The sequence below is a fragment of the Pristiophorus japonicus genome, chromosome 12 (assembly GCF_044704955.1).
Source record: "Pristiophorus japonicus isolate sPriJap1 chromosome 12, sPriJap1.hap1, whole genome shotgun sequence".
Classification (NCBI taxonomy): Eukaryota; Metazoa; Chordata; class Chondrichthyes; family Pristiophoridae; genus Pristiophorus; species Pristiophorus japonicus.
Genome location: NC_091988.1, coordinates 175,955,473 through 175,981,335, shown reverse-complemented (window position 1 = coordinate 175,981,335; position 25,863 = coordinate 175,955,473). Strand labels below are relative to the sequence as shown.

Here is a 25,863-nt window from a genome sequence, read left to right as displayed (position 1 = left end):
AGAACTGTCTTTAGCTCTAACTTTTACCTCCAGCCAAAGCTAATCAACCCCTGGGATAATCAATCCGCAATTGATTCCCTTAGTCTGGGTAAGGTTTGCGGTCCTTTCCAAAGTATAAGGACTTAGCGGTTCAAGAAGGTGGCTCACCGCCATCTTCTGAAAGACCAGTAGGGATGGTCAATAAATGCTGGCCTCGCCAGCGAAGCCCACATCACATGAATGAATAAAGAAAAGGCATTAATGGTATTTGCACCATCTCTCATACAAGGGCGGAATGGCCAAATTCTCAAGTTAGCCCAGAAGTATACCCAGATATGTGCCTTTAATGTGGGGGTGGGGAGGTGGAAAGCAGACAGAAGAATAATCTTCTCCTTGCCTCCCCTCACCCCAACTAGCAGACAATTAAAACCACAAATGAATGAGGTAGAATCCCAAAATAACCAGGTTCCGCCCCAAATTCTGGTGACCCACTCGCTAAACGCCTCTGACCTACTCTTGGGCAGTGGGGCAGCATGTTAGTTCTCTGAAGATGTTTGGATGTGTGTCTATCTTCAGTTGACCAATTTCCAATCGCTTCGGACCCACGCAGTCAATTTCTGATGTTTGGTGATTTTCCAACAGGGATTGAGCAAAGTTTGATGGGCAAGTCATTCTGAGCCACTTCAACACCACCTAGCAGACAACTCAGGAACAGATCTATCAGAGGCTTGATACAAACTTACATTACCCTCACAGGAAATGAGAGATGGTGGGGTGGGGGTGGGAAAGAGTACCTTAAAATTTGCAGCATCTCTTTCTTTTGGAAAAAATGATCTTAATTTCAGGTCAACTTCAACAAGTACAGTATCTCAGATAATTATCTTGTGACACCTACAACAGTTCAGTGTCAAAATGTATTCAGAAAATAACGAGCCTAAAATTTTGGCACGAACCTGGCGAGGCCTCGCAAAAGCCGATTTTCGGGACGCAATGCACATGCACTGAAAAACAGCTTTTCCGATCCGTCAAAGATTTCTCTTGAAACATAGAAAATAGGTGCAGGAGTAGGCCATTCGGCCCTTCGAGCCTGCACCGCCATTCAATAAGATCATGGCTGATCCTTCCCTCAGTACCCCTTTCCTGCTTTCTCTCCATCCCCCTTGATCCCCTTAGCCATAACAGCCATATCTAACTCCCTCTTGAATATATCCAATGAACTGGCATCAACAACTCTCTGCGGCAGGGAATTCCACAGGTTAACAACACTGAGTGAAGAAATTTCTCCTCGTCTCAGTCCTAAATGGCCTGCCCCTTATCCGAAGACTGTGTCCCCTGGTTCTTGACTTCCCCAACATCGGGAACATTCTTCCCGCATCTAACCTGTCCAGTCCCGTCAGAATCTTATACGTTTCTATGAGAGCCCCTTTCATCCTTTTAAACTCCAGTGTATAAAGGCCCAGTTGATCCAATCTTTCCTCATATGTCAGTCCAGCCATCCCTGGAATCAGCCTGGTGAACCTTCGCTGCACTCCCTCAATAGCAAGAACGTCCTTCCTCAGATTAGGAGGCCAAAACTGAACACAATATTCCAGGTGAGGCCTCATCAAGGCCCTGTACAACTGCAGTAAGACTTCCCTGCTCCTATACTCAAATCCCCTTGCTATGAAGGCCAACATACCATTTGCCTTCTTCACCGCCTTCTGTACCTGCATGTCAACTTTCAATGACTGATGAACCATGACACCCAGGTCTCGTTGCACCTCCCTTTTTCCTAATCTGCCGCCATTCAGATAATATTCTGTCTTCGTGTTTTTGCCCCCAAAGTGGATAACCTCACATTTATCCACATTATACTGCATCTGCCATGTATTTGCCCACTCACCTAACCTGTCCAAGTCACCCTGCAGCCTCTTTGCATCCTTCTCACAGCTTACACCGCCACCCAGTTTCGTGTCATCTGCAAACTTGGAGATATAATGCATTCAATTCTATCATTTAAATCATTAATATATATTGTAAAGAGCTGGGGTCCCAGCACTGAGCCCTGCGGCACTCCACTAATCACTGCCTGCCATTCTGAAAAGAACCTGTTTATATCCCGACTCTCTGCTTCCTGTCTGCCAACCAGTTCTCAATCCACGTCAGTACGTTACCCCCAATACCATGTGCTTTGATTTTGCACACCAATCTTGTGTGGGACCTTGTCAAAAGCCTTTTGAAAGTCCAAATACACCACAGGTGTATTCTCCCTTGTCCACTCTACCAGTTACATCCTCAAAAAATTCCAGAAGATTTGTCAAGCATGATTTCCCTTTCATAAATCCATGCTGACTTGGACCGATCCTGTCACTGCTCTCCAAATGCGCTGTTATTTCATCTTTAATAATTGATTCTAACATTTTCCCCACTACTGATGTCAGGCTAACCGATCTATAATTACCCGTTTTCTCTCTCCCTCCTGTTTTAAACAGTGGTGTTACATTAGCTACCCTCCAGTCCATAGGAACTGATCCAGAATCGATAGACTGTTGGAAAATGATCACCAATGCATCCACTATTTCTATGGCCACTTTCTTAAGTACTCTGGGATGCAGACTATCAGGCCCTGGGGATTCATCAGCCTTCAATCCCATCAATTTCCCCAACACAATTTCCTGCCCAATAAGGATATCCTTCAGTTCCTCCTTCTCACTAGGCCCTCGGCCCCCTAGTACATCCGGAAGGTTACTTGTGTCTTCCTTCTTGAAGGCACAGAACCAAAGTATTTGTTCAATTGGTCTACCATTTCTTTTTTCCCCATTATAAATTCACCCGAGTCCGACTGCAAGGGACCTACGTTTGTCTTCATTAATCTTTTTCGTAGAGTTCCCATTTTTATCAATGAGAATACTGCATCGTGATTAGTTGCCCAGGCCCACGTGACTCCAGCTTGGACTTGTGTACCTGAAAGGCATCTCCCCATGCAATGCGCAGCAAAATCTAGGCCTCTGACCAGGATCTTACCTTCCTCCGAGACCACCAGGTACTTTTGTAGATTCTTTTACGGGTCGGAGGCGTTCGTACGAAGGAAGCCTCCGACCTCAATTTTAGGCCCAGTATATTTACAAAATGCAGTGTTCCACATACATTTCCCCTTAGCGTTGTTTCGTATGATGGGAAAAGCTTATAATGGGATGTCTAGTTTGGCTATCCATTCGATAGCCTCCTGTGATGCTGAGTGGAGAATTGAGGTGCCTCCCACAACAGATCTCAGTGAGCAGGTTGACGTGATGTGTTCCATGGTCTGGGGACTCATGGCCACATTGCACTTCGGGTCGTCCCTCATCTCCCACCTGTGGAGCAGGTGGCCGCATCGTCCATACCCTGTGCGGATTGGGCCGAGTGCTGCCCACTGTCTTTGAGGGAGTTCAAAGCCAGGGACCTCTGCTGTTGGGTCAGTGATGAGGTGTTGGTTCTTTTATGTTGCATGTAACTTTATGTTGACTGTAACAATAATTTCTATCAGTACAGATTTACTTTAACAAACAGCTCCTTCACTTTAATTAACTGCTGTAGCCAGCAATTGGCATATTTAAAGAATACCTGCAATAATCACAATGAAATGAATCAAAGTGCTTCACCTAAATTATTTTGAAGTACAAAGAGTATGTTGGAGCGAATATTCCCTACTAGTAAACATTCTACAAACAGTAATGAGATGAATGACCAAGTAATCTGCTTTTTTGGGTACATTAATTGGCAGGGTAATGTTAGCCAGGATACTAGGTAAACTACATGCTCTTCTTTAAATAGTGCTGTGGGATCTTTAACATTCATCTGCCTAGATTACGTACTCAATTTTTGGCATATGGCTCAATCTGCTGACTCAGAAGTAAGTATTCTACCAATGCAGAGACTAGTTCCTGTCATATAATACTAACTCAGCATGGGAGCTATTTACTGCACTTTATATGTCTGAAAAACAGAAGTCATCACTTAAATATAAAAAAGGAACAAGCAAGCAGCTATTCTCTCTCAAACATCATCATCATGGAAACTGTGGTTTTGAGTTGGTTATTCTCAGCTTTACATCAGAAATACCCAATTTCCTTATCCTGATAACTGTATAACTTTCTGCTATCAGTGGCTAGATAGTACTATCTTGGTGTAGGCTACCAAATGTTAAAAAGAAAATCCATGCACAGGCATCTTCCACACTTCAGGATGTAGTTTAGGAGCTGGAATATTAGATCCTTCATTGAAACACCTGTGAACTCATCCTTTTTTGGCGTGGAAGCAAGTCATCCTCGTTTTGAGGGACTGCCTATGATGATGATGATGATGATGATGATGACGATGATGAGTACTGTATTATACAATGTTTTTGTGATTAAGCACTTTAAACCTAGTCTTTATTTTGAGCAGTATGTTACTGGTGTTGTTCAGTAGCTTTATTCAAGGATAAACTTTCATCATGCGCTCTCCCCTCGGAGTTCACTTCCCTCCTATCTTTCCTTAATCTCTCCCACCATGTGAACTCCCCAACCCATATTCACGGCCACCCCCTTGACCATGCCATCTCTTGTGGCCTCACTATTTTCATTGTGTCCATGCAGATAAGGCTATCTGTGACCACTTCCTTATATCGCTCTCCACACACATCCCTCTTCTCACCAAACTCTACTTCCTTCTGTGTCCGCCCCTGGCAAAAACTCCCTCCAACTCTCTTCCAACTGCACTTATGAAATCTGAACTGTCCAGCCTTTGGTCCTCCTTTCACCGTGACATTTCTGCAGCCACCGATCTGCTCAATCACACCCTTACCACCACCTTTCATGCACTAGTCCCTGTTAAAACCATTACTGTCTCTCACCCTGGCCATTCCCCTTCATATGGCCCTCATCTTCGCTCCCTCAAATCCAAGGGACACAGACTTGAACAGATATGGCAGACAACTGACTTAGCCAATCACCGCAAGATCTGGCTGGACCACAAAATATTATCGGGTCCTACTCTTGTCTGCCAAAACTGCTCACTATTCCAGGATCATTCTGAAATGTAACGATAACCCCCGGCTACTATTCTCTATTGCTAACCGTCTTCTTAAAACCCTCTCCCCTGTCTCCTCAGCACTCAACAACAAGTGTGAGGAGCTCATGGACTTCTTTGTCTCCAAGATTGAGACCATCCGATCAGCTGCCTCTGCCATGTCCCTTTCTTCCCCTAGACAACGGGCCAAACTTCCTCCAAGGTTCCCCCCGCCTAGCCTTGAAATCGCATCTTTCTTTAGTTTCTCTTTGATCTCCACTTTTGACCTCTCCGCACTCATCTTGTCCATGAGACCCAGTTCCTGCTCTCTTGATCCTATTCCCACTAAACTGCTGAACACCAAACTGCCTTTTCTGACTCCCATGTTAGCCAACATTGTTCACGGTTCTCTCTCCTCAGGTACTGTCTCCCTCTCCTTCAAATCTGCCGTCATCACCCCCTCAAAAAACAACCCTTGATCCCACTGTGCTTACAAGCTACCGCCCCATCTCCAACCTCCCTTTCCTCTCCAAAGTCCTTGAACGTGTTGTCGTCTCCCAAATCCACGCCCATCTTTCCCAGAACTCCATGTTTGAATCCCTTCAATCCGGTTTCCGCCCCTGCCACAGTACTGAAACGGTTCTCATCAAAGTCACAAATGACATCCTTTGTGAGTGTGACAAAGATAAACTATCTCTCCTCATCCTTCTCGACCTCTCTGCAGCCTTTGACATGGTTGACCACTTCACCCTCCTTCAACCCCTTTCCACTGTCGTTCACCCTCCTTCAACCCCTTTCCACCGTCCAGCTGGGTGGGCTGCATTTGCCTGGTTCCGTTATTATCTATCTAATCGTAGCCAGAAAATCACCTACAATGACTTCCCTTCCCCCTCCATTACCTCTGGTGTTCCCCAAGGATCTATCTTTGGCCCCTTCCTGTTTCTCATCCATATGTTGCCCCTTGGCAACATCATCCCAAAACACCGCGTCAGTTTCCACATGTACGCTGACGACACCCAGCGTTACCTCACCAACACTTCTCTCGACCCCTCCACAGTCTCTAAATTGTCAGACTGTTTATCTGACATCCAGTACTGGAGGAGCAGAAATTTTTTCCAATTAAATATCAGGAAGACTGAAGCCATTGTCTTTGGTCCCTGTCACAAACTCTGTTCCCTAATCACCGACTCCATCCCCCTCCCTAGCATCTGTCTGAGGCTGAACCAGACTGTTTGCAACCTTAATGTCATATTTGACCCTGAAATGAGCTTCCAACCACATATCCGCGGCATAACTAAAACCACCTATTTACACCTTCACAACATTGCCCGTTTCCACCTCTGATTAGCTGAAACCCTCAGGCATGCCTTTGTTACCTCTAGACTTGACTACTCCAACACACTGCTGCCTGGCCACCCACATTCTACCCTATGTAAACTGGAGGTTATCCAAAACTCGGCTGCCCGCGTCCTAACCCGCACCAAGTCCCGTTCACTCATCACTCCTGTGCTCGCTGATCTACATTGGCTTCTGGTTAAGCAAAGTCCTCAATGTCAAAATTCTTATCCTTGTTTACAAATCCCTCCATGGGCCTTGCCCCTGCCTATTTCTGTAATCTCCTTCAGCCTCACAACTCAGATATCTGCACTCAAATTCTGCCCTCTTGAGCATCCCCGATTATGATCACTCAACCATCGGTGGCCGTGCCATCAGCTGCCTGGGCGCCAAGCTCTGGAACTCCCCCCCCAAACCTCTCCGCCTCTCTTTCCTCCTTTAAGACGCTCCTTAAAACCTACTTCTTTGACCAAGCTTTTGGCCATCTGCCGTAATTTCTTCCTTTGTGGCTCGGTGTCAACTTTTTGTCTTATAACACTCCTCTGAAGCACCTTGGGATGTTTTACTACATTAAGGGTGCTATATAAATATAAGTTGTTGTTGTAGTAGTTGTGCTGGCAGGATTTCCTCATGTTTGTGGTGCATCTTGTATTCTAATATATTTACCACTTTTATAACCAAAACTAAGTTCAAATCACCAATCAGCTTTATGCTTCTAAATTTACAATAAATTTAACAACTCTTTACTTTGATCTTCCACTAAATACTCTGCCTTAATGTTGCTATACTCCAATTACGTTTCCATGGTGTCTACCTTTAAAAATAGAGGCATTTTCTTACGTATTTAGATACACGTGCTTAATTGGGCAATAATGAGGAGCAGCTGGACAGACGGAGGGAGCATCTGTTCTTTCACTGCTTTAATATTCCACAATTGATAGCAAAAACTTAATCAGGATGTGGTGTTGAGTTGATTGTTACTATTAGATCCTCGATAAAGCAATTAAAGATGCCAATGGCTTAGTGGGTAAATACAACACCTTGGGCTGGATCGGCCATCCCAGTGAGCGCCCAGAGGGGCGGTAATGGCAGCGGTAAGCACTTCCGGGCATGCGGCCAGCTTCCAGTGCCTCGCCGGGACATTCGGTGCTGGATTCGACAGGGCGCAGAGTATTACTGCCCAGAAGAGGCGAGTCGGTGTGCAACGCCCGTGGTTGAGACATTGGCTCGGTTTTTGGCTACCGCCCGATTTGTAGAGCCCCTGCTGGGACCGCCTGTGAAAGCTGGCGATTCCAGCTGCTGCGGACGCACTGAGATAATTAAAGTGTTTTTGTTGGGTTTTTTCATGCTTCTCTCTTTCCCCCCCCCCCCTCTCTCTGACCCCCCCCCTCCGTTCTCTCTCCTCTTTTCCCCCCCCCCCAGGCCTCTCTGAGCGCTCCAAGGCCGGCTGTTTGCTCAGCCGGCCTAGCGCCCTAAACGAGGTGTGTAGCGCCTCCCTTAGCGCTCCGCAACACACCGAGGGCCCAGCTGCCGAATTTTGCTGTTCGCAAACTGTTCCCGGGCTATCAGGACCGTCCCGCCGCCATTACCGCCACAAAATGAGCAGAACCAAAAATCCAGCTCCTTATGTCGTACTGTGTTATAGAGAGAAGGTGGTCCTAGGTTTGATTCCTGGTCTGTGCTGTTATCTTATCTTAGTAAGGTCAGCAGCTTGGGTACTGCAATTGGCGTCAATATCCCCAGATCAGGGTTCCCATTCCTGATCCCATTCCCAGTCCAGTGACCCCCCTACTGGGAAGTGTACATGTAAAGATCGACCAAGCCAAGCTTTAGTGCCTTACATGGTCAAATGGTCTGTAGATATTCAGTATCTAGGCTCATGCATGAAGAATGGATTTGAAAGGGAGGATTATACAGAATTTCCAGTGCTCATGAAACTATTTTTTTTTTAAAATTCTCTCCTGGAATGTGGGCATCGGTGGCAAGGCCAGCATTTAGTGCCCATCCCTAAATGTCCTTGAGAAGGTGGTGTTGAGCCGCCTTCTTGAACCGCTGCAGTCCTTGTGGTGAAGGTACTCCCACAGTGCTGTTAAGGAGGGAGGGAGCTCCAGGATTTTGATCCAGCAACGATGAAGGAACAGTGTTATATTTCCAAGTCAGAATTGTGTGCAACTTGGAGGTGGTGGTGTTCCCATGCGCCTGTTGCTCTTGCCCTTCTAGGTGGTAGAGGTCACGGGTTTGGGAGGTGCTGCCGAAGAAGCCTTGACGAGTTGCTGCAGTGCATCTTGTAGATGGTATACATGCAGACATGTTGTGCCAGTCATAGAGGAAGTGAATGCTGAAGGTGATAGATAGGATGGCAATCAAGCGGGCTGCTTTGTCCTGGATGATGTCGAGTTTCTGGAGTGTTGTTGGAGCTGCACTCATCCAGGCCAGTGGAGAGTATTTCATCACACTCCTGACTTGTGCCTTGTAGATGATGGAAAGGCTTTCGGGAGTCAGGAGGTGAGACACTCACCACTGAATACCCAGCCTCTGACTTGCTCTTGCAGCACAGTATTTATGAAGCTGGCCCAGTTAAGTTTGTGGTCAATGGTGATCCCCAGGATTTTGCTGGTGGGGATTCAGCAATGCTAATGCCGTTGAATATCATGGGGCTATGGTTAGACTCTCGCTTGTTGGAGGTAGTCATTGCTGCATTCGGGCATGGACAGCTTCATTATCTGAGGAGTTGTGAATGGCACTGAACACTGTGCAACGATCAGTGAACATCCCCATTTCTGACCTTATGATGGAGTGGAGGTCATTGATGAAGCAGCTGAAGATGGTTGGGCCTAGGACACTGCCCTGAGGAACTCTGTAGCGATGTCCTGGGGCTGTGATGATTAACCTCCAACCACCACAACCATCTTCCTTTGTACTAGATAGGACTCCAGCCAGTGGAGAATTCCCCCCCCACCCCCCGCCCCCCCGATTCCCACTGACTTCAGTTTTACTCGGGCTCCTTGATGCCACACTCGGTCAAATGCTGCCTTGCTGTCAAGGGCAGTCACTCTTATCTCACCTCTTCAGCGCTTTTGTCCATGTTTAGATCAAGGCTGTAATGCGGTCTAGGGCAGAGTGGTCCTGGCATCGGTGAGCAGGTTATTGGTGAGTAAGTGTCAGCACTGTCTACAACATCTTCCATCACTTTGCTAATGATTGAGAGTAGACTTATGGGGCTGTAATCACCCAGATTGGATTTGTCCTGCTTTTTGTGGACATGACATACCTGGGTAGTTTTACACAATGACGGGTAGATGCCAGTGTTGTAGCTGTATTGGAACAGCTTGGCTAGAGGCACGGCTAGTTCTGGAACATGACAGCCGGGCTGTTGTCAGGGCCCATAGCCTTTACTGTATTCAGTGTGCTCGGCCACTTATTGACATCACGTGGTGTGTATCGAATTGGCTGATATTATGTGTAGTGAATCGAATTATTCCAGGAAGAGCGAAGGGGAGAGAAGGGGCAAAAATCCACTATGAATACCCTGCGATTAGTTGCAACACTGCATTAACCACATGTAGCTTGAGCATCAGAGTGACACACCTCCAGTAAAACAGCACAGGTAGCAGTTTGCTATTATGGTGTTGTGCTCACATGGTATTACCAATAATTTCTTCCCCATATTGATGTATTTTTATACTTTGAATGCAATTGAACAAACATTCACACTTTAGGAACCACATGTGGCGATCACTAGGCACACTACTCCATTACTAATTACATCATTAAAGCTTGAAAGAACTTTCAGTGACAAAGTAAAAATATCAAGAGCTGAATCAAATGCTTCACACCAAGGATCAGGTTTTCATACATACCTCCGAAAGTAACTGGTGGCACAGAAGGAAAACTATTTGTGTCCTAAGGAAAAAAAGGTCAATAGTACATAAATATTCCATCAAATCCAAATACAGATGAAATTATGAAGCCTGTCATATTAGATAAATTATATTTAGTCTTTTTAGATTGTGTCTATACCTCCAAGTTCAATTGAAAGTACTAAACTGTGAAAGTACTGAAATTTGCCACAGCATTCCTACAATTAACAAAGAAAGGGGAAACAAACTCTCCCATGGATCTGACTACAAGAATAGAATGCCTCTCTCCCATCTTCTTTTAAGGTAAATTCTTCAACCATGGGCTTTTGACTGTACAAAATAGATAGGCACTGTAAGGAATTATCCAGTAGATACACTGAAATAGGAGACCGTGAGTTGATTAAACATAAGACAAGGGCAAGTGGAATGCTTTAAATAGTTCTCTGTTCTAGCATAAAACCTACAGCATCATTCACCACAGTTGGACCATTCAGATTTAGCCTTTTACATAAACTTTCTGCTTCACGTCCCTTCTCCTGACAGAACTTGGTTTTTAAGCAGGTAACTTTCTTAAATCCTCTTGTCACACAGACTTTTAGAAATTATACATTGCTCTTCACATCAGAATGCCTTAGTTCCAACTGGTCAGACAACTAGAAGTTGTGGCCCACAGGCAGCAATGATTCACTTCCAATGGCAAGCATCAAAGTTCCCATTGCAAGTACTTGCACTACCATTGGAAGCCCATTTTAAATACATTTTCAAGTCCATTTCCAGTATTCTGATAGTTCAACCCAGTGAAAAAGGGATCATTTCAACTGCCTGCATTTTTTTAATGTATTTCCAGTTTTGACAAAGGCATCTGCACTCCCCAAAAACACTGGTCTTTTCACTTCACAAATATTAATGGAGCACCCCTGCTCCTCCTGGCTCCACATTAAGATGAGTTGAAGTTAAAGAACTTAGCTTTTTGTCATCGACCTCCAGTGTCCTTTTAAGGACCACTGGCTAGGCTGCAGCAAAATCTCGAAAAACAGAGGGGAACATGTTCTGCTCCGTGCTGACAAATATCTGAAAGGGGCTCAGAGGGCATTCGGTTCCTCGTTAGCAAATAGAAGGGGCTGGTTTCAGGCAGCGGTCAGGCATATCCGAATATCACCAGTGCCAATTTGGAGTTGGATGTGTTTCAGTCGGCCACAGGACATAGCTCTGAAAAAAATGGTTGGTTTTGCTTCCATTTTATGCCAAAAAATGGGTGAAACGGGGTTTCATTTCTCACCCTTACAGTCTAGACTCACGCTTCAAGAATGTCCAGTTGGCTGATGTACTGGTAAGACCGTCAGCACCCAAACTATATTCCAAAGGTGAGCAACTTTAGGCAAGGACAGAGGAATATTTGAATTGTTTTTTTAGTAAAATCTTCAATTAATTTCCATAGAAAAAGGTCAATTCCATGAGTAAGTCTAAGCCGTTGTTTCAATTGGCATGTCCCAAAGCTGCTGCTTAGCAGAACCACAAGTATTACATCTCAGAATAGCAACATTTCACTTCCATGGTGTGTTTGTCTCAATCAACACAATGGATAAACAAACTGGCATGTTGAGAACGCTCAAATAAAACTGATTAAACTAAATTAGCTGATGCACTAAAATTAAAGTAGTAGTGGTGTTCTTGTGAAATATCTGTAAATTTCCACTTAGTGGGCAGATTGTAACAAAGAGCAATAATCCCATTCTGTAGAAGATGGAAGGTGCTTCAGCCAAATTGAGCTCTCCATGTAAATCTGAGGCTCGAGGTTCCAAATCATCTGTAAATATGGAATTTGCAGTCATCACTGATTATTTTAGGTAATTCACAAATTTACAGTTCTTCCAATACGGATAACTAAAGAGGACTTACTCCCCAAATAATTAGGGTTTAAAAAAAATACTTAATTGCGTGTGTATTGACTAAGAGAGCAAATGCTGGCTGGAAGATTTATTTGGACCCAGAGGAATGGTTCCATTTCTCCAGCACTTGCTTGATGTTGATTTTTTAGGTAGATAAATCACTGGACTTATTACACAAGTAGTGAACTTGGGAGTGTGACACCGTGGGGTCCTCCCAGCATGCTATGCCAGAGGGTATGCAGCTGCAGTTTCAGATGGCTAGTTACTGAGCTCAGATGTGTCATTGTAGGGAAGCAGTGAGTAGAGGCCAAAACAGGGCAGACAAAACCACACCAGACTCCCCTCACTATTCTTGTAGTTTCAGAGGGCTCAATTTTCCCCAAAGCATTTTTTTGGCGTACTTGGAGTCACGCCCGATTTTTGGGGAATCAAGTACGCCCCCCAAAAAAAAAGTGTTGTAAGTTGGATCTCTTCATTTTGGCGTGGCTTAACCCGAGGTGGGTGGAGCCTTGATCTGCGCCAAAAAGATTGGGCTGCCATGGTGACCAGGGACACAATGCGAGCTGAGGCTGCAAAGTGAAGCATGCAGCCAGCTCCCAACACATTAAAAGAATTGAAAAACACATAGCACTAACTTACCTCCAATCTCTCTCTTTCTCTCTAAGTTGCTGCTATGTGTTTTTCAATTCTTTCAGTGTATCTGAGCATCTGCTGCACTGCTTTCCTTAACTCACGCTGGCCTAATCAGAACTGGAGTAACTCTCAGCTGGCCAAACTTCCCTAAATGGCCAAAAGTGGCATAGGTGGCTGATTACACCCACTTTGGCTGAAAAGAAAACAGACTTAAAAAATTTGTAACTAACTGAGTTACGCTGGTGCAAATCGATTGGGGAAACTGGAGATTTTTAAAGTTAGGCCAGGAAAAAGTAGCCTGCTCCAAAAAAAACGGCACAAATACCGGGGAAAATCGAGCCCATTGTTTCCCATCTGACTTAAGAGATTGGCATACTTGGTCACTGTCCTGGTATCCACTTTACAGTAGCCCCCAGTGTGAATAAAAAAAATCTCAACATAAATGAGGAACATCCAAAAGCCAACTTTAAACCAGTGGATGGATATGATAAACAAAGCAAAAGAACTTGCATCCCTAGCTTGCAGCTTTTTATTGAATCAGAACTACCATAGATTCATTTCTGAGATAAAAGGAGCTAAATTAAAAAGTAGGACTTGGAGGGTGGTAATCTCCAAGATTACAACCGGAGCTAAGCGCTAATTGGCATAGGGATAAACAGATCAAAGAAGTGAAGATGTGGCTGAACAAGTGGTGTGTGAAGGAGCGGTTCCAGTTCATGGGATACTGGTACCGAAAGGAAGTTTACCGCTGGAACGCGTGGCACCTGAACCAGGCTGCAGTCAAAGACCTAGTGAAAATGATAGAAAGAACTTTAAACTGGTAAAGGGAGAGGTGGGCAGAGGGTGCGGGTAGATATGCAATATATGAAAAAAAAGGGGACAGGTGCTAAGGTCCCCTTTACCAGTTAAGATAAAAAGAATACTCATGAACAGAAAAGATTATGGGAAGTAATAAGTAAATACTAATTAAAAATAAAGCAAGAGTGATGAAAAATAAGAACATGATGGGAGTTACATTCAGGCACACCCACGTTTGGTGCCCCCTCCCCCAATACAGCGTCATTCCCCACTCACAAATGGTGGTGTCCAAGGAGGCCCGGATACAGGGCCTCAGGCCTCACCATAATGAAGACTGCTCTGTGGGAGGAGGCAGCATTAGGGTTCAGGTAAATGAATCGGCAACTGAAAGATTGCTGTCTGGGGTGGAAGGCAGAGATTGGGGAGTGAGACATCGGGGATCTCAGGACTGGGAGCGGCGAAAATTATGTTGAGTACTTACTTTTTAAAAAATGCGCTGTTTTGGATTGGTTTTCCCTGAGGCAGCCATGCTGACTGTCTCAGGGCAAATTAAACGGACCAGAAGCAGATATTCGGCCCTTCATTTGCATATCTAAAAGAGCTAATGACTGCGTCACATGTGGGTAAAGCACATCTCGTTTGTCCTTACCCAATATGATGGGTGGCACAATTCCAGTCAGAAGTATGCCTGCCTTTTGGGACCTTGGGAGGCTGCAAAATGCCTGAAAAACAGATGCTACACAGCCCAATCTAACCCCCATTAAATTGCTTGTATAGCAATCTGCAGAGCATCAACAACAAAAAGGGGAAATTGGTGGCACTAATTCGAAATGAGGAAAGAGATACAATAGGGATAGTGGAAACATAACTGCATACAGGATAGAATTAGCAGTTTATTGCATCTATTGTGTATTTCAAAATGATAGGGAAAGGTGGTGGTGAGGTTGCTGTGTTAATCAGAAAATACATAATGCAGCAACAAGAAAGGAAAGAGATAAAAACAGAATTCATCTTTCTCAGTTCTATAGCCAGTGGAAATGCACAAATTGTCAATTTTGTAGCCAGTACAAGAATCCAATCTCACACCAATGCTGCTCGTCCATCACCCATCCTCACTGACCTACATTGACTCCCAATACTCCAATACCTCAAATGAATCGTGTGTTTAAATCACTTCATAGCCTCATCGCTTACCATCTCTGTAACCTTCTCCAACTCTATACACCCCTTCCCACCCCCCCAAAAAAACTCAGTTCATCTGAGTTTGGCTTGTACATCCCCCTCTCACCCCACCAATGGCAGCCATGCCTTCAACCGCTCAGGCCCCATGCTCTGGAATTCCTTCAGTACACTCCACTCCCTCTCCACCTCTCTCTTCTCCTTAAAACCCATCTCTTTGACCAAGCTATTGGTCACTCCACTTAACACCTCCTCCTTTGGTTGTGTGTCCATTTTTAGCCTTATGGCCCTGTGAAATGCCTTGGAATGTTTTTCTACATTAAATATGCAATATAAGTTGTTGTTGTGAAGGGCATCACATCCCGATTTTACTTGATCTCGACACATGTATTTTCCATCGAGAGTCACTGGTTAGTAATCGGAAGTGGGAAATTGAGATCTTCTCCTCTCTGGCCCAAAGGTACCGAGACCAATTCCATCTCCATCAATTGCTACCATGGCCGAGATCAGCAAACACACGGAGTCAAAACTGGAACCTTCTGGTCTATATGGTTGGTCTTGACAATGCATTTACCCACTGAGGAAGTTACGTATAAAATGTAGCATTAAGTGGCACATGCTCTTTAATTAGTGTTTCTTTTATCAATCGGTTTTGGATCCACATTGCGAAGAGTCAGTTGATACAGGTTTCACTCAGTACAGATATACATCATCAATAGTGACTATTCCTATAGTACTGGTGTTTGTTAACCATTAAAACAAAATCCTCTGAAAGCATGGTGTACAGATTAATTTTTCCAGTAGTTGAAGAATTACCTTAAAACTTTATTTTTATTCTTACTTACTGTCACATGCGATTTGGAAGTGGGATCTTTCACATAAAGAGCGGTTTGAGATTTACGTACGGGATCATTTAAGCTTTTTTCTTGTTGGTCAGAAGACTCTTTTGATTTTGCACAGCCCATGTTTCTGAAAAACATTGTTGAAAACAATCATTTATGATATGCTCCAGAGAGGCCTAGGTTCATCAGTGATCGAACGTACATTTAATATGCTAACAATACAACAAACACAAAACCTCAACTGTGCACCTATATTACCAGATGCACAAGGAACATTAGCTGGAATACTTACACTGGTGTAGACAAGTAGGCCCTGAATTTACACCCTGGGATACCAGCGTATGAATGACCTAACCATTCTGAAATCCCTCCCTGTTATTTTAGCAGAGGTATAAATCCATTTAAAACCAAAGAAATAGGAAATTAGGTAGAAAAAGGGTGGTAGAAGCAGAAACCCTCACCACCACATTTAAACATTACCTACAGGGCTACAGACCAAGAGCTGGAAAGTGGGATTAGGCTGGATAGGACATGATGGGTCAAATGGCCTCCTTCTGTGCTGTAAATTTCTATGATTTTTTGAAAACAAAAACTGTTGTGCCGAAGATCTTGCAGATTCCCATCCGGTCACGAGATGATGGAGAGATGTAGGACAACGAGGAGGAGACGACGGAATGGAGGTTGACTTCAAATAGTTTGAATGTCGTTCGAATCGAGCGTTCCAGCACTTCAAACTCTCCCATTTTGCAAGATTGTCACAGAAGGCTTTGAGAGAGTGCTAGTTTCAGCACCTTTGTGTAACTTTTGCTGTTCTAAGAGAATTTGCATAAATTAGCAATATCTGGAGTTTGCAGCATTTTCATCACATGCAATGCTGCAATAAAAATGATTGAAGTCAACACATAACTTACAAATCTTGGCGTAAACTATCCAGGACCCACCAAGCAACCCAATGAATTCAGGAATAGACGGGAGACTATAGAAGGAAATAGCATGGAAACATTTTATTCTTGAAAAAAAACAAGCCTGTTAAAAAAAAAATCAATTCCTTAACTGGCATTAATCACATTCATAATTGCATGAGTAAAAATCACTGAAAAATGTTCCTATTTAAACACAAAATTTGGAGATATAAAAAGGGCTTTCTGCTTCATAAAATATTAATTTGTAATCATTATGTTAGAGCATTATAATTAATAAGACACACCTGTTATCAGTGGCTCTAGGAGCAGAAAGGAGGACTGCTATCCATGTTTGATCAACAAGCTCCCCGCTGGAGTGGAACTAAACTACAGAACCAGTGGGAAGCTGTTTAACCTACGCCGCCTCCAGGCCAGGTCCAAGATCACCCTAATCTCGGTCGTTGAGCTGCAGTATGCGGACGCCGCCTGCGTCTGTGCACATTCTGAGGCTGAACTCCAGGATATAGTCAATGTATTCACTGAGGCATATGAAAGCATGGGCCTTACGCTTAACATCCGTAAGACAAAGGTCCTCCACCAGCCTGTCACCACCACTCAGCACTGCCCCCCAGTCATCAAGATCCACGGCACGGCCCTGGACACCGTGGACCATTTCCCATATCTCGGGAGACTCTCATCAACAAAGGCAGACATTGATGCGGAGATTCAACATTGCCTCCAGTGCGCCAGTCTGAGGAAAAGAGTGTTTGAAGACCAGGCCCTCAAATCTACCACCAAGCTCATGGTCTACAGGGCTGTAGTAATACCCGCCCTTCTGTATGGATCTGAGGCATGGACAATGTATAGAAGGCACCTCAAGTCGCTGGAGATATATCACCAACGATGTCTCCGCAGGATCCTGCAAATCCTCTGGGAGGACAGGCGCACCAACATCAGTGTCCTCAACCAGGCTAACATCCCCAGTATTGAAGCACTGACCACACTCGATCAGCTTCGCTGGGCAGGCCAGATACGAGACTCCCTAAGCAAATGTTTTATGCGGAGCTCCTTCCTGGAAAACGAGCAAAAGGAGGACAGCGGAAACGTTATAAGGACACCCTCAAAGCCTTCCTGGTAAAGTGCGACATCACCACTGACACCTGGGAGACCCTGGCCGAAGATCGCCCGAGATGGAGAAAATACATCCGGTATGGCGTTGAGCTCTTCGAGTCTCAACGCAAAGAGCATGAAGAGGCCAAGCGCAGGCAGCGGAAGGAGCGTGCGTCAAACCAGCCCCACCGACCCCTTCCCTTGGCAAATGTCTGTCCCATCTGTAACAGGGTCTGTGGGTCTCGTATTGGACTGTTCAGCCATCAAAGAACTCACCTTGGGAGTGGAAGCAAGTCTTCCTTGATTCCGAGGGACTATGACGACGACGACGACGACGACGACGACGACGACAGCGACAACGACCATTCAACCTTTGAACAACTGACTGTCCCAGGCTCACAAATGATGGAACAGGAAGATGTCGACACCCTTGTCTTTCCCCCAGAATGCCAACTAAGAAAATACCCTCTGCGGCACAACTTCCTACCATGTCCCAGATAAAATGGGCACTGAGGCCCACACCTGCAGAAACAAATGAGAGCACAGGAGAGTGAGTGAGTCGGAGCGCTGAGACAGAGCGCAAAAGAGAGAGTGAGAGCAAGAGCAAAAGTGCTCAAGGATAGCAAGAAATGCAAAATAGATGGGGCGCTGCATGTAGCAGTTATAATTACCACCGTCGTCTTCGATTTAATTAGGGCATTTACTACCTTTAATGGAAAGAAGCATCCCAAAGTGCTTCTCAAAAGGCTCAAAGAAAATGGATGCCAAGCCAGGAAGAGAAATTCAGGAGGTAGAATGCACAAGAGTCTGTAGTTACAGAAATGGAGCACTTGAGGGGGCTGAGAGCAATTGCAGAGATAAAGTGGGGCAAAGCCATGGAGGGATTGATACATGAGGTTTATGAATTAATGGATCGGAGGACAGGGTGCCAATTCAGGGGGAGAATAGGGCTAATGGGCAAGTGGAATTTAGTGCGGGACAGCATTTTCATGGTAGAGATATAGACAAGTTGGAGTTTATGAAGTGGAAGATGAGAAGCCTAGCAATTGACATGTTGAGTCTGGAGGCAATAAAGACATGCATGAGGATTTCACCGACAGAGTGGTGAACATGGTGCAATACTCTGGGGATGGGGCTTTGGTCTTCATGTTGAGCTAGAGGAAGTTGAAAGTTGTCCAGGACTTGATGTTGCATAAGCATTCTCACCACAGAAAGACTGTTTAAGGGATAGAGAGAAGTAAAGGAGAAGCTGTGCTGGGTGTTATTAGCATATATCTAAAAGCTGCCTCTGGAAGATGTTGCTGAGAACCAGCACGTGGATAGGAGGGTAGAGGGTTTGGAAGATAGACCCTTGAGGGACACCAGAGGGGATACGCAGGCTCATTGACTAGCTGTGTCACAGGGATCCAGCTCCAAAAGTATAGACAGCCTGTTGTATAAAATTTGCCCCATTCAATAATTCTGCTCAACTTATTTAAAATCCAGAGGGAGAAAATCAAAGCATAGATAAAGCTTCCAAGAAGAGATTTCTCCCCAAAAAGAAAATCTTGTGAATTTCAGTCTAGGAAAAAAATTGGCAGTTATTTATTCGATGATAATTCCACACCTCAGCAGAACAACTATTGTGCTCAGTATTTGACAATTTGATTCAACCCAATCTTTAGAACCATCTATTCTGTTCTCAACAGGTACCAGTTCTCATTAGTCAACACAGTCCTAATTACTTTTCCTGGGATCCTGATCCATCTGCTGGTCACAATGTGGGGGGGAAAAAAATCACTTATGGCCAAAGTTTTTGCAAATACCCTCTAGTTTGACAAACACAGCATTAAATAACCACATTTCACCCAAAAAGTTCCAATGACAACACAAATCAATCCAGGGCAAGGGTTTGTCTTCATAATATAGTCTTAGAATTATGCTCATTCCTTTATCCTGAATCCTGTCTAATTCATCAAAAACCTTTTGGAAATAGGGTATATTTAGTATTCTAAATCTGGCCTCAAGAGTTTTGCAGGATTAAAGTGACCCATACTCTGACAAAATGTCCACACTCTAAATGTTAACCTATTCTTTTCTTTATGGATGCTGATGGACTTGCTGTGTATTGCCAACATATTCTATTTTTATTTGCTGATTTATAACCAGAATCACCTTAAGATGCTCATGAGTTACTGATTATCCTTAAATAAAACCTTAAGTTTCAAATTAAATGCTTTGGTCAATAATCACACTCAAATCTTTTTTCCCAATTCATATTTACAGTAGAAAAAAGATTATTGGCACAAATAGATCATATGATTTACTATAGTTATCCAATAATGTAGACAACAAATAGGGCTTAATTTTGCCCAAAGCCATTTTTTGGCATATTGCCAGAGTTACGCCCCTTTTTCTAGGCCAGAAATACTCCAAAAATAAATGTGCCATGTTTCCCCGCTCAATTTCTCAAAATTGGCGGCACGCAGCCTGTCCTGTCGCCTCGGGGGATGGAGGCAACTGTCTGCGCCGAGAAAACGATGCCGCCCCTTCTGCGCATGCGCAAAACAAAGGACGTTTTTGATGTGATGCCTGTGGACACGCTTGCGCAGTACAACTCCCGGTCTGCAATCGGCCATTTTTAAAGAGCCAGTTGTGTGTGAGAACATTTAATTCTCATTGGAAAAATCGGAGCTGCTGCAATACAAGATGCAACGTGGCACAAGGCCAAGAATTTCTTACAGGATGATGTGGAGGCACTAGTTACTGTGATTGAGGGCAGATGGCAGAAGCTGGACACTTGCAGAGGTCATTTAAAAGTCCCACCCAAAGAAATGAAGAAACGCTGGAACCAACTTGCAGAAGATTACTGTGCAATGGTGACCACCCCGCGGTCTGGAGGCCAGTGTAAAAAGAAGTGGCAGGACCTTGGTCAAGTAGTTAGTGTAAAATTTTCATTTTTCAATGGAATTGCAATTGTAAATGTGACCATCTGTATATGTCCCACCCAGCAGAAAGACACCCTCTCTAAAAAGTTATAGTTTCATCTTTGCAGAGGAAAGTGGCACACAACAAACAAGAACGAACTCGAACAGGAGGAGGCCCGGCAAATCTGCACCCACTGACACCCTTGGAAGACAGGGTCGCTGCTTTGATGGGTCCTGCCTGGAGAAAAGCAACCACCTCTGCACAAGCTGGGCCCACACTCGAGGGAGAGGGCAAGTCCTGAAAATTCCACAGTTTGGCATTCCTAAATGTTAAGTACTGCACGGACTAGCCATGCTTCGGTTCCTGGGGATGTCTTCATCAGCTACGCTTCGGTTGATGCAATGTGCTACCATTCATCATGGTCCTTTAAATCAGCCTGCTCCCTGCGCTGTGTGAGCTTACTCATGCCACCCATCCTGACCCCTCCTCTACTGCTAACCATTTGTCTGTTCTGTTATATTTTTCAGAATTTGAGGCCAACCCTGGCGATGCAGAAGATTCAGACATGGATGAACTTGAAGAGGAGAACATCTTCCAATCCCACCTTCCAGACCAAGAGCATGGGTGTGATGGGGAGGGGGAGGGGGAGGGATTGGATGAAGCCCCCAGTGTTGTACTCACTCTGGAGGAGGTGCAGGTGCCGCCCATTGAGATGCCAGCCCCTTCCTGGAGTAGTGTTTTAGTGTTGGTGGGACATTCCATGGTTTCCCACCCTCTGAAGATGTGGGTCCCAGTGGGATGCTGCGAGCCACACCGGGGTGAGGAGGGAGAAGGAGAGCTCGACCGCACTCTCCCGAGGTGCGGGATCTAACCGACGTGGTTCAGATGATGGTAATGAGTGCGGAGAGTATTGACCTTGCGCGATCACTCCTGGACACCATGAGTGGGGTGGGTGATGAGGTATCGGGACTGTCGGGAGAAGTAACAACACTCACGAAAAATGGGAACGCTGTCCAGGAACATGAGGGAGGAAATATCTCAGTCAGCTGAAACCATGTCGGTGAACATGAGGGAGGGCACGTCACAGGTAGTTGAGACACTGTCGGTGAACATAAGGGAGGGAATGTTGGAGTTAGCTGCTGCAATAAGTGAACACGCCCAGACCCCAGACTGCGTAGTGCAGTCTTCTGATGCCTTCCGATCGTCTTCCACAACCCCCGACCCACCCGGGCTTGATTTGATGTGTAGTGCAGGCTTCCGATTGCCTTCCACAGCCCCCAACCCCTCCCTCTCCGAGGCTACTTTTGCAGCTGAGCCCCGCGTCCAGGCGCGGGACTGATTCTGCCAGCCGACGCTCCAACCGTCCAGCCCTGTTTGCAGACGTTCGGTGGTGGCGTCAGTTGAACAAATATGAAAACTTACATAATTCCATCAAACTTCCATTTACTGTGTTATAAGGTAAAAAAAAAAAAATCTTTATTATGCTTCTTCTTGACTCCAAAACTTCACTGAAAAACGATGGTGTCTTTCTGTGACAATTTTTCAATGCTCGCTGCTTTTTCTTAACTCACCAGAAGGTTTTTCGGGAGTGGTCACATATGCCAACTTCGGAGAATTTTTTTTAGGAGGCAAACTTCCATAATTGACAAAAACTGGCACAGACATCAGGTTACGCCCCCTATGACGCCAAAAAAAAAACAAACCTAAAAAAATTGTAACTAACTAAGTGAGTTACGCTGGCGCACATTCCTTGGGGAAACTTTAATTTTTCAATTTACACCAAAAGAACGGCGGAAATCACTGGGGAAAATTGAGCCCATCGATCCCAAACCAAACAAGTAAGGCAAAATGTGCTACACAAGAACATGCATAGAAAACAGGCTGGAATATAGACATCATTTGACCCGTTTGCACTATTTGGTTAATGATAAAGAAATGACATTAATAGCACACTCCTCTCAGTCAGAGGCTCGCTGCAGGTGCAGGGATAGATCAAGGCCTCATCTGCCCACGCGGTTAGTGGCAAAAGATCTTGTGGCATGAGGCAAAAGAGTCGGCCATTCTTGTGGTGCTCTGAAGTCAGTGGAAAGGGAAATTGGGTGGGGCGTACAACAGGCAGCCAATCCACTACTGCCAGTTTTGTTAAGCTTCATTCAAGTTTTTCCAGTGTTTCCTCATTACTCAGATCTCCATAGCACTGCCTCCAACACTTGAATAACTTCCTTCATGTCTCGGTGATCAGAACTGAACTCTGTATTTAAGTGTGGTCTGACCAGAATTCTATACAGTTTGATCACTATTTCCTGACTTTATGGGCTCATTTCCCAGTGATTTGCACGGTTTTTTTGGAATAGGCTGCTTTTTTTGGTCCAAGTTAAAAATCCACAGTTTCCCCAATCAATTTGCACCAGCGTAACTCAGTTAGTTACGATTTTTTTAGGCAAGTTTTTTTTTCAGCCAAAGGGGGCGTAACCTGCCACCCGCGCCAATTCTGGCCATTTAGGCAAGTTTGGCCAGCTGAGAGTTACTCCAGTTCTGCTTAGGCCAGCATATGTGGCCTCTGCAGAAAACCTTCCGGAGAGTTAAAGAAATCGGCGCAGGTAATGGACAGCAGCAGCAGGGGGGTGGGGGGAGGGGGCAAAGAGAGAGAGAGAGAGAGAGAGCGAGAGCGAGAGCGAGAGAGCGAGAGAGCGCGAGAGCGCGAGAGAGAGAGAGAGAGAGCGAGAGAGAGAGAGCGAGAGAGAGAGAGCGAGAGAGAGAGAGCGAGAGAGAGAGAGCGAGAGAGAGAGAGCGAGAGAGAGAGAGCGAGCGAGGGGGGGGGGGGTGGGAGAAAGAGGGGGAGATCACTTCCGTAATTGTTTTGTTAATGGAACATGATTCAGTTTTAATGTAAAATATATTTACACAACTGGCTCTTTAAAAATGGCCAATTGCCAAATCCGAGCAGTACTGAGCATGGGACGACATCAAAAACTTAACTTTTTATCCCGCGCATGCGCAGACAGCAGGTTCCATCCCCTGAGGCGACGGGACACGCTGTGTGGCTCCAAATTCGATTTATAGATCGGGGAAACTTTGCAAAAATATTTATGCCTCATTTCTGGCCTAGAAAACCTGGCATAACTGACAATATGCCAGAAAACGGTCTTGGGGAAAATTGAGCCCCAAATCTCGTGTTTTGGCTGCATAGTTCAACATTTTATTGGCTTCAAATTGCTGTCTGTATTGGTTGGACATGTTGAGTGTCTGGTACAATGGGCCCAAGTTTCCACAAGAAAAAAAATGGGCGCCCTTCCGAGCTGGGCGCCTGTTTTTCGCGCCTAAAAAAATCCTCGGTATTCTCCACCTACTTACAGGTCCTCTGGCCCTCGGCGCAGCCAGCACGAGCTGTGGGGGGGGGCGGAGCCAGGTCCCTGCGCTGAAAACAGTGCCGGGACCTCTGCACATGCGCGCTACAGTCGGCACGCAAGTGCAGTAGCTCCAGGCGCCGAACTGTGTGGGAGGGGCCCGAAGCACGCACCCCTAGCCCTGGCTGAATGGCCTCACTGGGGCTGCGTGAATAAGGCTCCTCCCACGGCCAGCTCCTGCTCCCTCCCTCCGACCAGATCCGACCCGACACCCGCTCTCTCTCTCTCTCTCTCTGCGACACGAACAGCTTCCTCCCCTCCTCCCCTCCTCCCCTCGCTCAGCAGCACGAACGGCTGCAGAATTCTCCCTGGCTGAAGCACTTTCACACAGGTAGGAAGATGGTTTATTTAATCTTTTCTTGGCTTATAAATGTTTATTCAGGTTGGATTTATTTGTATAATATTTGTAGAAGTATAAATAAGGATTTATTGTCGAATTTAATGAGTTCCCTTCCCCCCCCACCTCGCTCTGGACGCCTAATTTGTAACCTGCACCTGATTTTTTAATGTGTAGAACAGGTTTTTTCAATTCTACAAAAATCTTCACTGGCTCCATTCTACTTTAGTTTGGAGTACATTTTCACTGTGGAAACTTTCAAATCAGGTGTCAGTGGCCGGACATGCCCCCTTTTGAAGAAAAAATTCTGTTCTAAACTAGAACTTTTCTACCTGACTAGAACTGCAGAAAAAAGTGTGGAGAATTGCGATTTCTAAAATAGTCCATTCTCCACCAGTTGCTCCTAAAAATAATGTGGAAACTTGGGCCCAATAAGCCTACTCAGTTCACCTTTATCCTTGGCTATTTCAGCATATTCAGCATCACTTATTTTTCCTTTCTACATGTGACTCCAGACCCACAGCAATGTGGTTGTCTCCATGAAGTTTCATTTGCTATTGTTTTGGTCATACATACTTTGGCCAACTCATTCCATAATTTATCAGCTATTTCTTCCGATACCAGCGCCTCACCTTGTTTGGCATCGACAAATATGACAATGTGCTATCAGTTTCTGAATCCAAATCATTGATGTAAATTATTAACAGTAGTGCTCCCAACACCAAGTCCTGTGGCACCTTATTCAATACTCCCCAGCCAGGGTCGGCAAAGACACAGTCCTCTGGGGAGGCGTGATTGGCAGAGAGGGGGTAGGGAAAGCCAATTCCAGCAGTACCCGACTCCTGACAAAATGTCTAGAACACAAACTCATCATCAACACCCTGTTCCACCAGAGGGACAAATACAAGGCATCGTGGCAACACCCTCGCTCCAAACACTGGCACCTGCTCGACTATGTCATCGTCCGAGCCAAGGATCGCAAGGATGTGCGCATCACCTGCGCCATGACAGGAGCCGACGACTGCTGGACGGACCATCGCCTAATCCGATCCATCATCAATATAAACATAGCCCCAAAGCAGAGGGGACAGCAGAAGCAGTGCCGCAAAAAGTTAATGCCGGGGCACTTAAAGACCCAGCTAAGAGAGCCCTATACAGCCAGCGCCTCACAGCTAATCTGGTGTGCCTCGACGACCTCGAGATGCTCAATGCCCACAGCCCTTGGTCTGCTCTCCAGGTCTCCATAACCAGTGCCTGTGAAGAGACACTTGGTTACTCAACCAGAAAACACCAGGACTGGTTTGATGAAAATGATCAGGAGATCCAAGAACTAATAGATCGTAAGCGCAGAGCATTTCTGAGCCTCAAGCAACAACCCAACTTGGGTACTGCAAAGCAATGTTACAGACGGCTCAAGGCTGAGGTCCAACAAAAAACCCGGAACTTAAAGAACAGATGGTGGATGGAGAAAGCGCAGGAGATACAACAACTGGCCGACAGCCACGATACACAAGGATTCTTCATCGCAGTCAAGGCCACCAATGATCCAACCTCCCAAGGCCTAACCCCACTCCTGGCCAAGAATGGGGAAACACTCATCAAGGACAACGAGGCTGTCAGGGCCCGCTGGAAGGAGCACCTTGAAGATCTCCTCATTCGAGACTCTGCCTTTGACTCG

General features: G+C 45.3%; 1 protein-coding gene across 4 annotated transcripts in view; it reads right to left on the bottom strand.

Annotated features, from left to right (window-relative positions):
- hck (HCK proto-oncogene, Src family tyrosine kinase) overlaps positions 1-25,863 on the bottom strand; it is a 104,147-nt gene that overhangs the window by 46,494 nt on the left and 31,790 nt on the right. For 2 of the 4 annotated variants that reach the window (XM_070896189.1, XM_070896190.1), the window contains exons 2-3: positions 15,526-15,649; positions 10,182-10,224 (exon numbers count right to left, since the gene is read on the bottom strand). In XM_070896189.1, the coding sequence (XP_070752290.1) occupies positions 10,182-10,224; positions 15,526-15,645 (163 nt within the window). In that variant the 5' untranslated portion in view covers positions 15,646-15,649. Of the gene's footprint in view, positions 1-10,181; positions 10,225-15,525; positions 15,650-17,810; positions 18,057-25,863 lie in introns of all 4 variants that reach the window. The other 2 variants (XM_070896192.1, XM_070896193.1) reach the window with 2 other exon arrangements.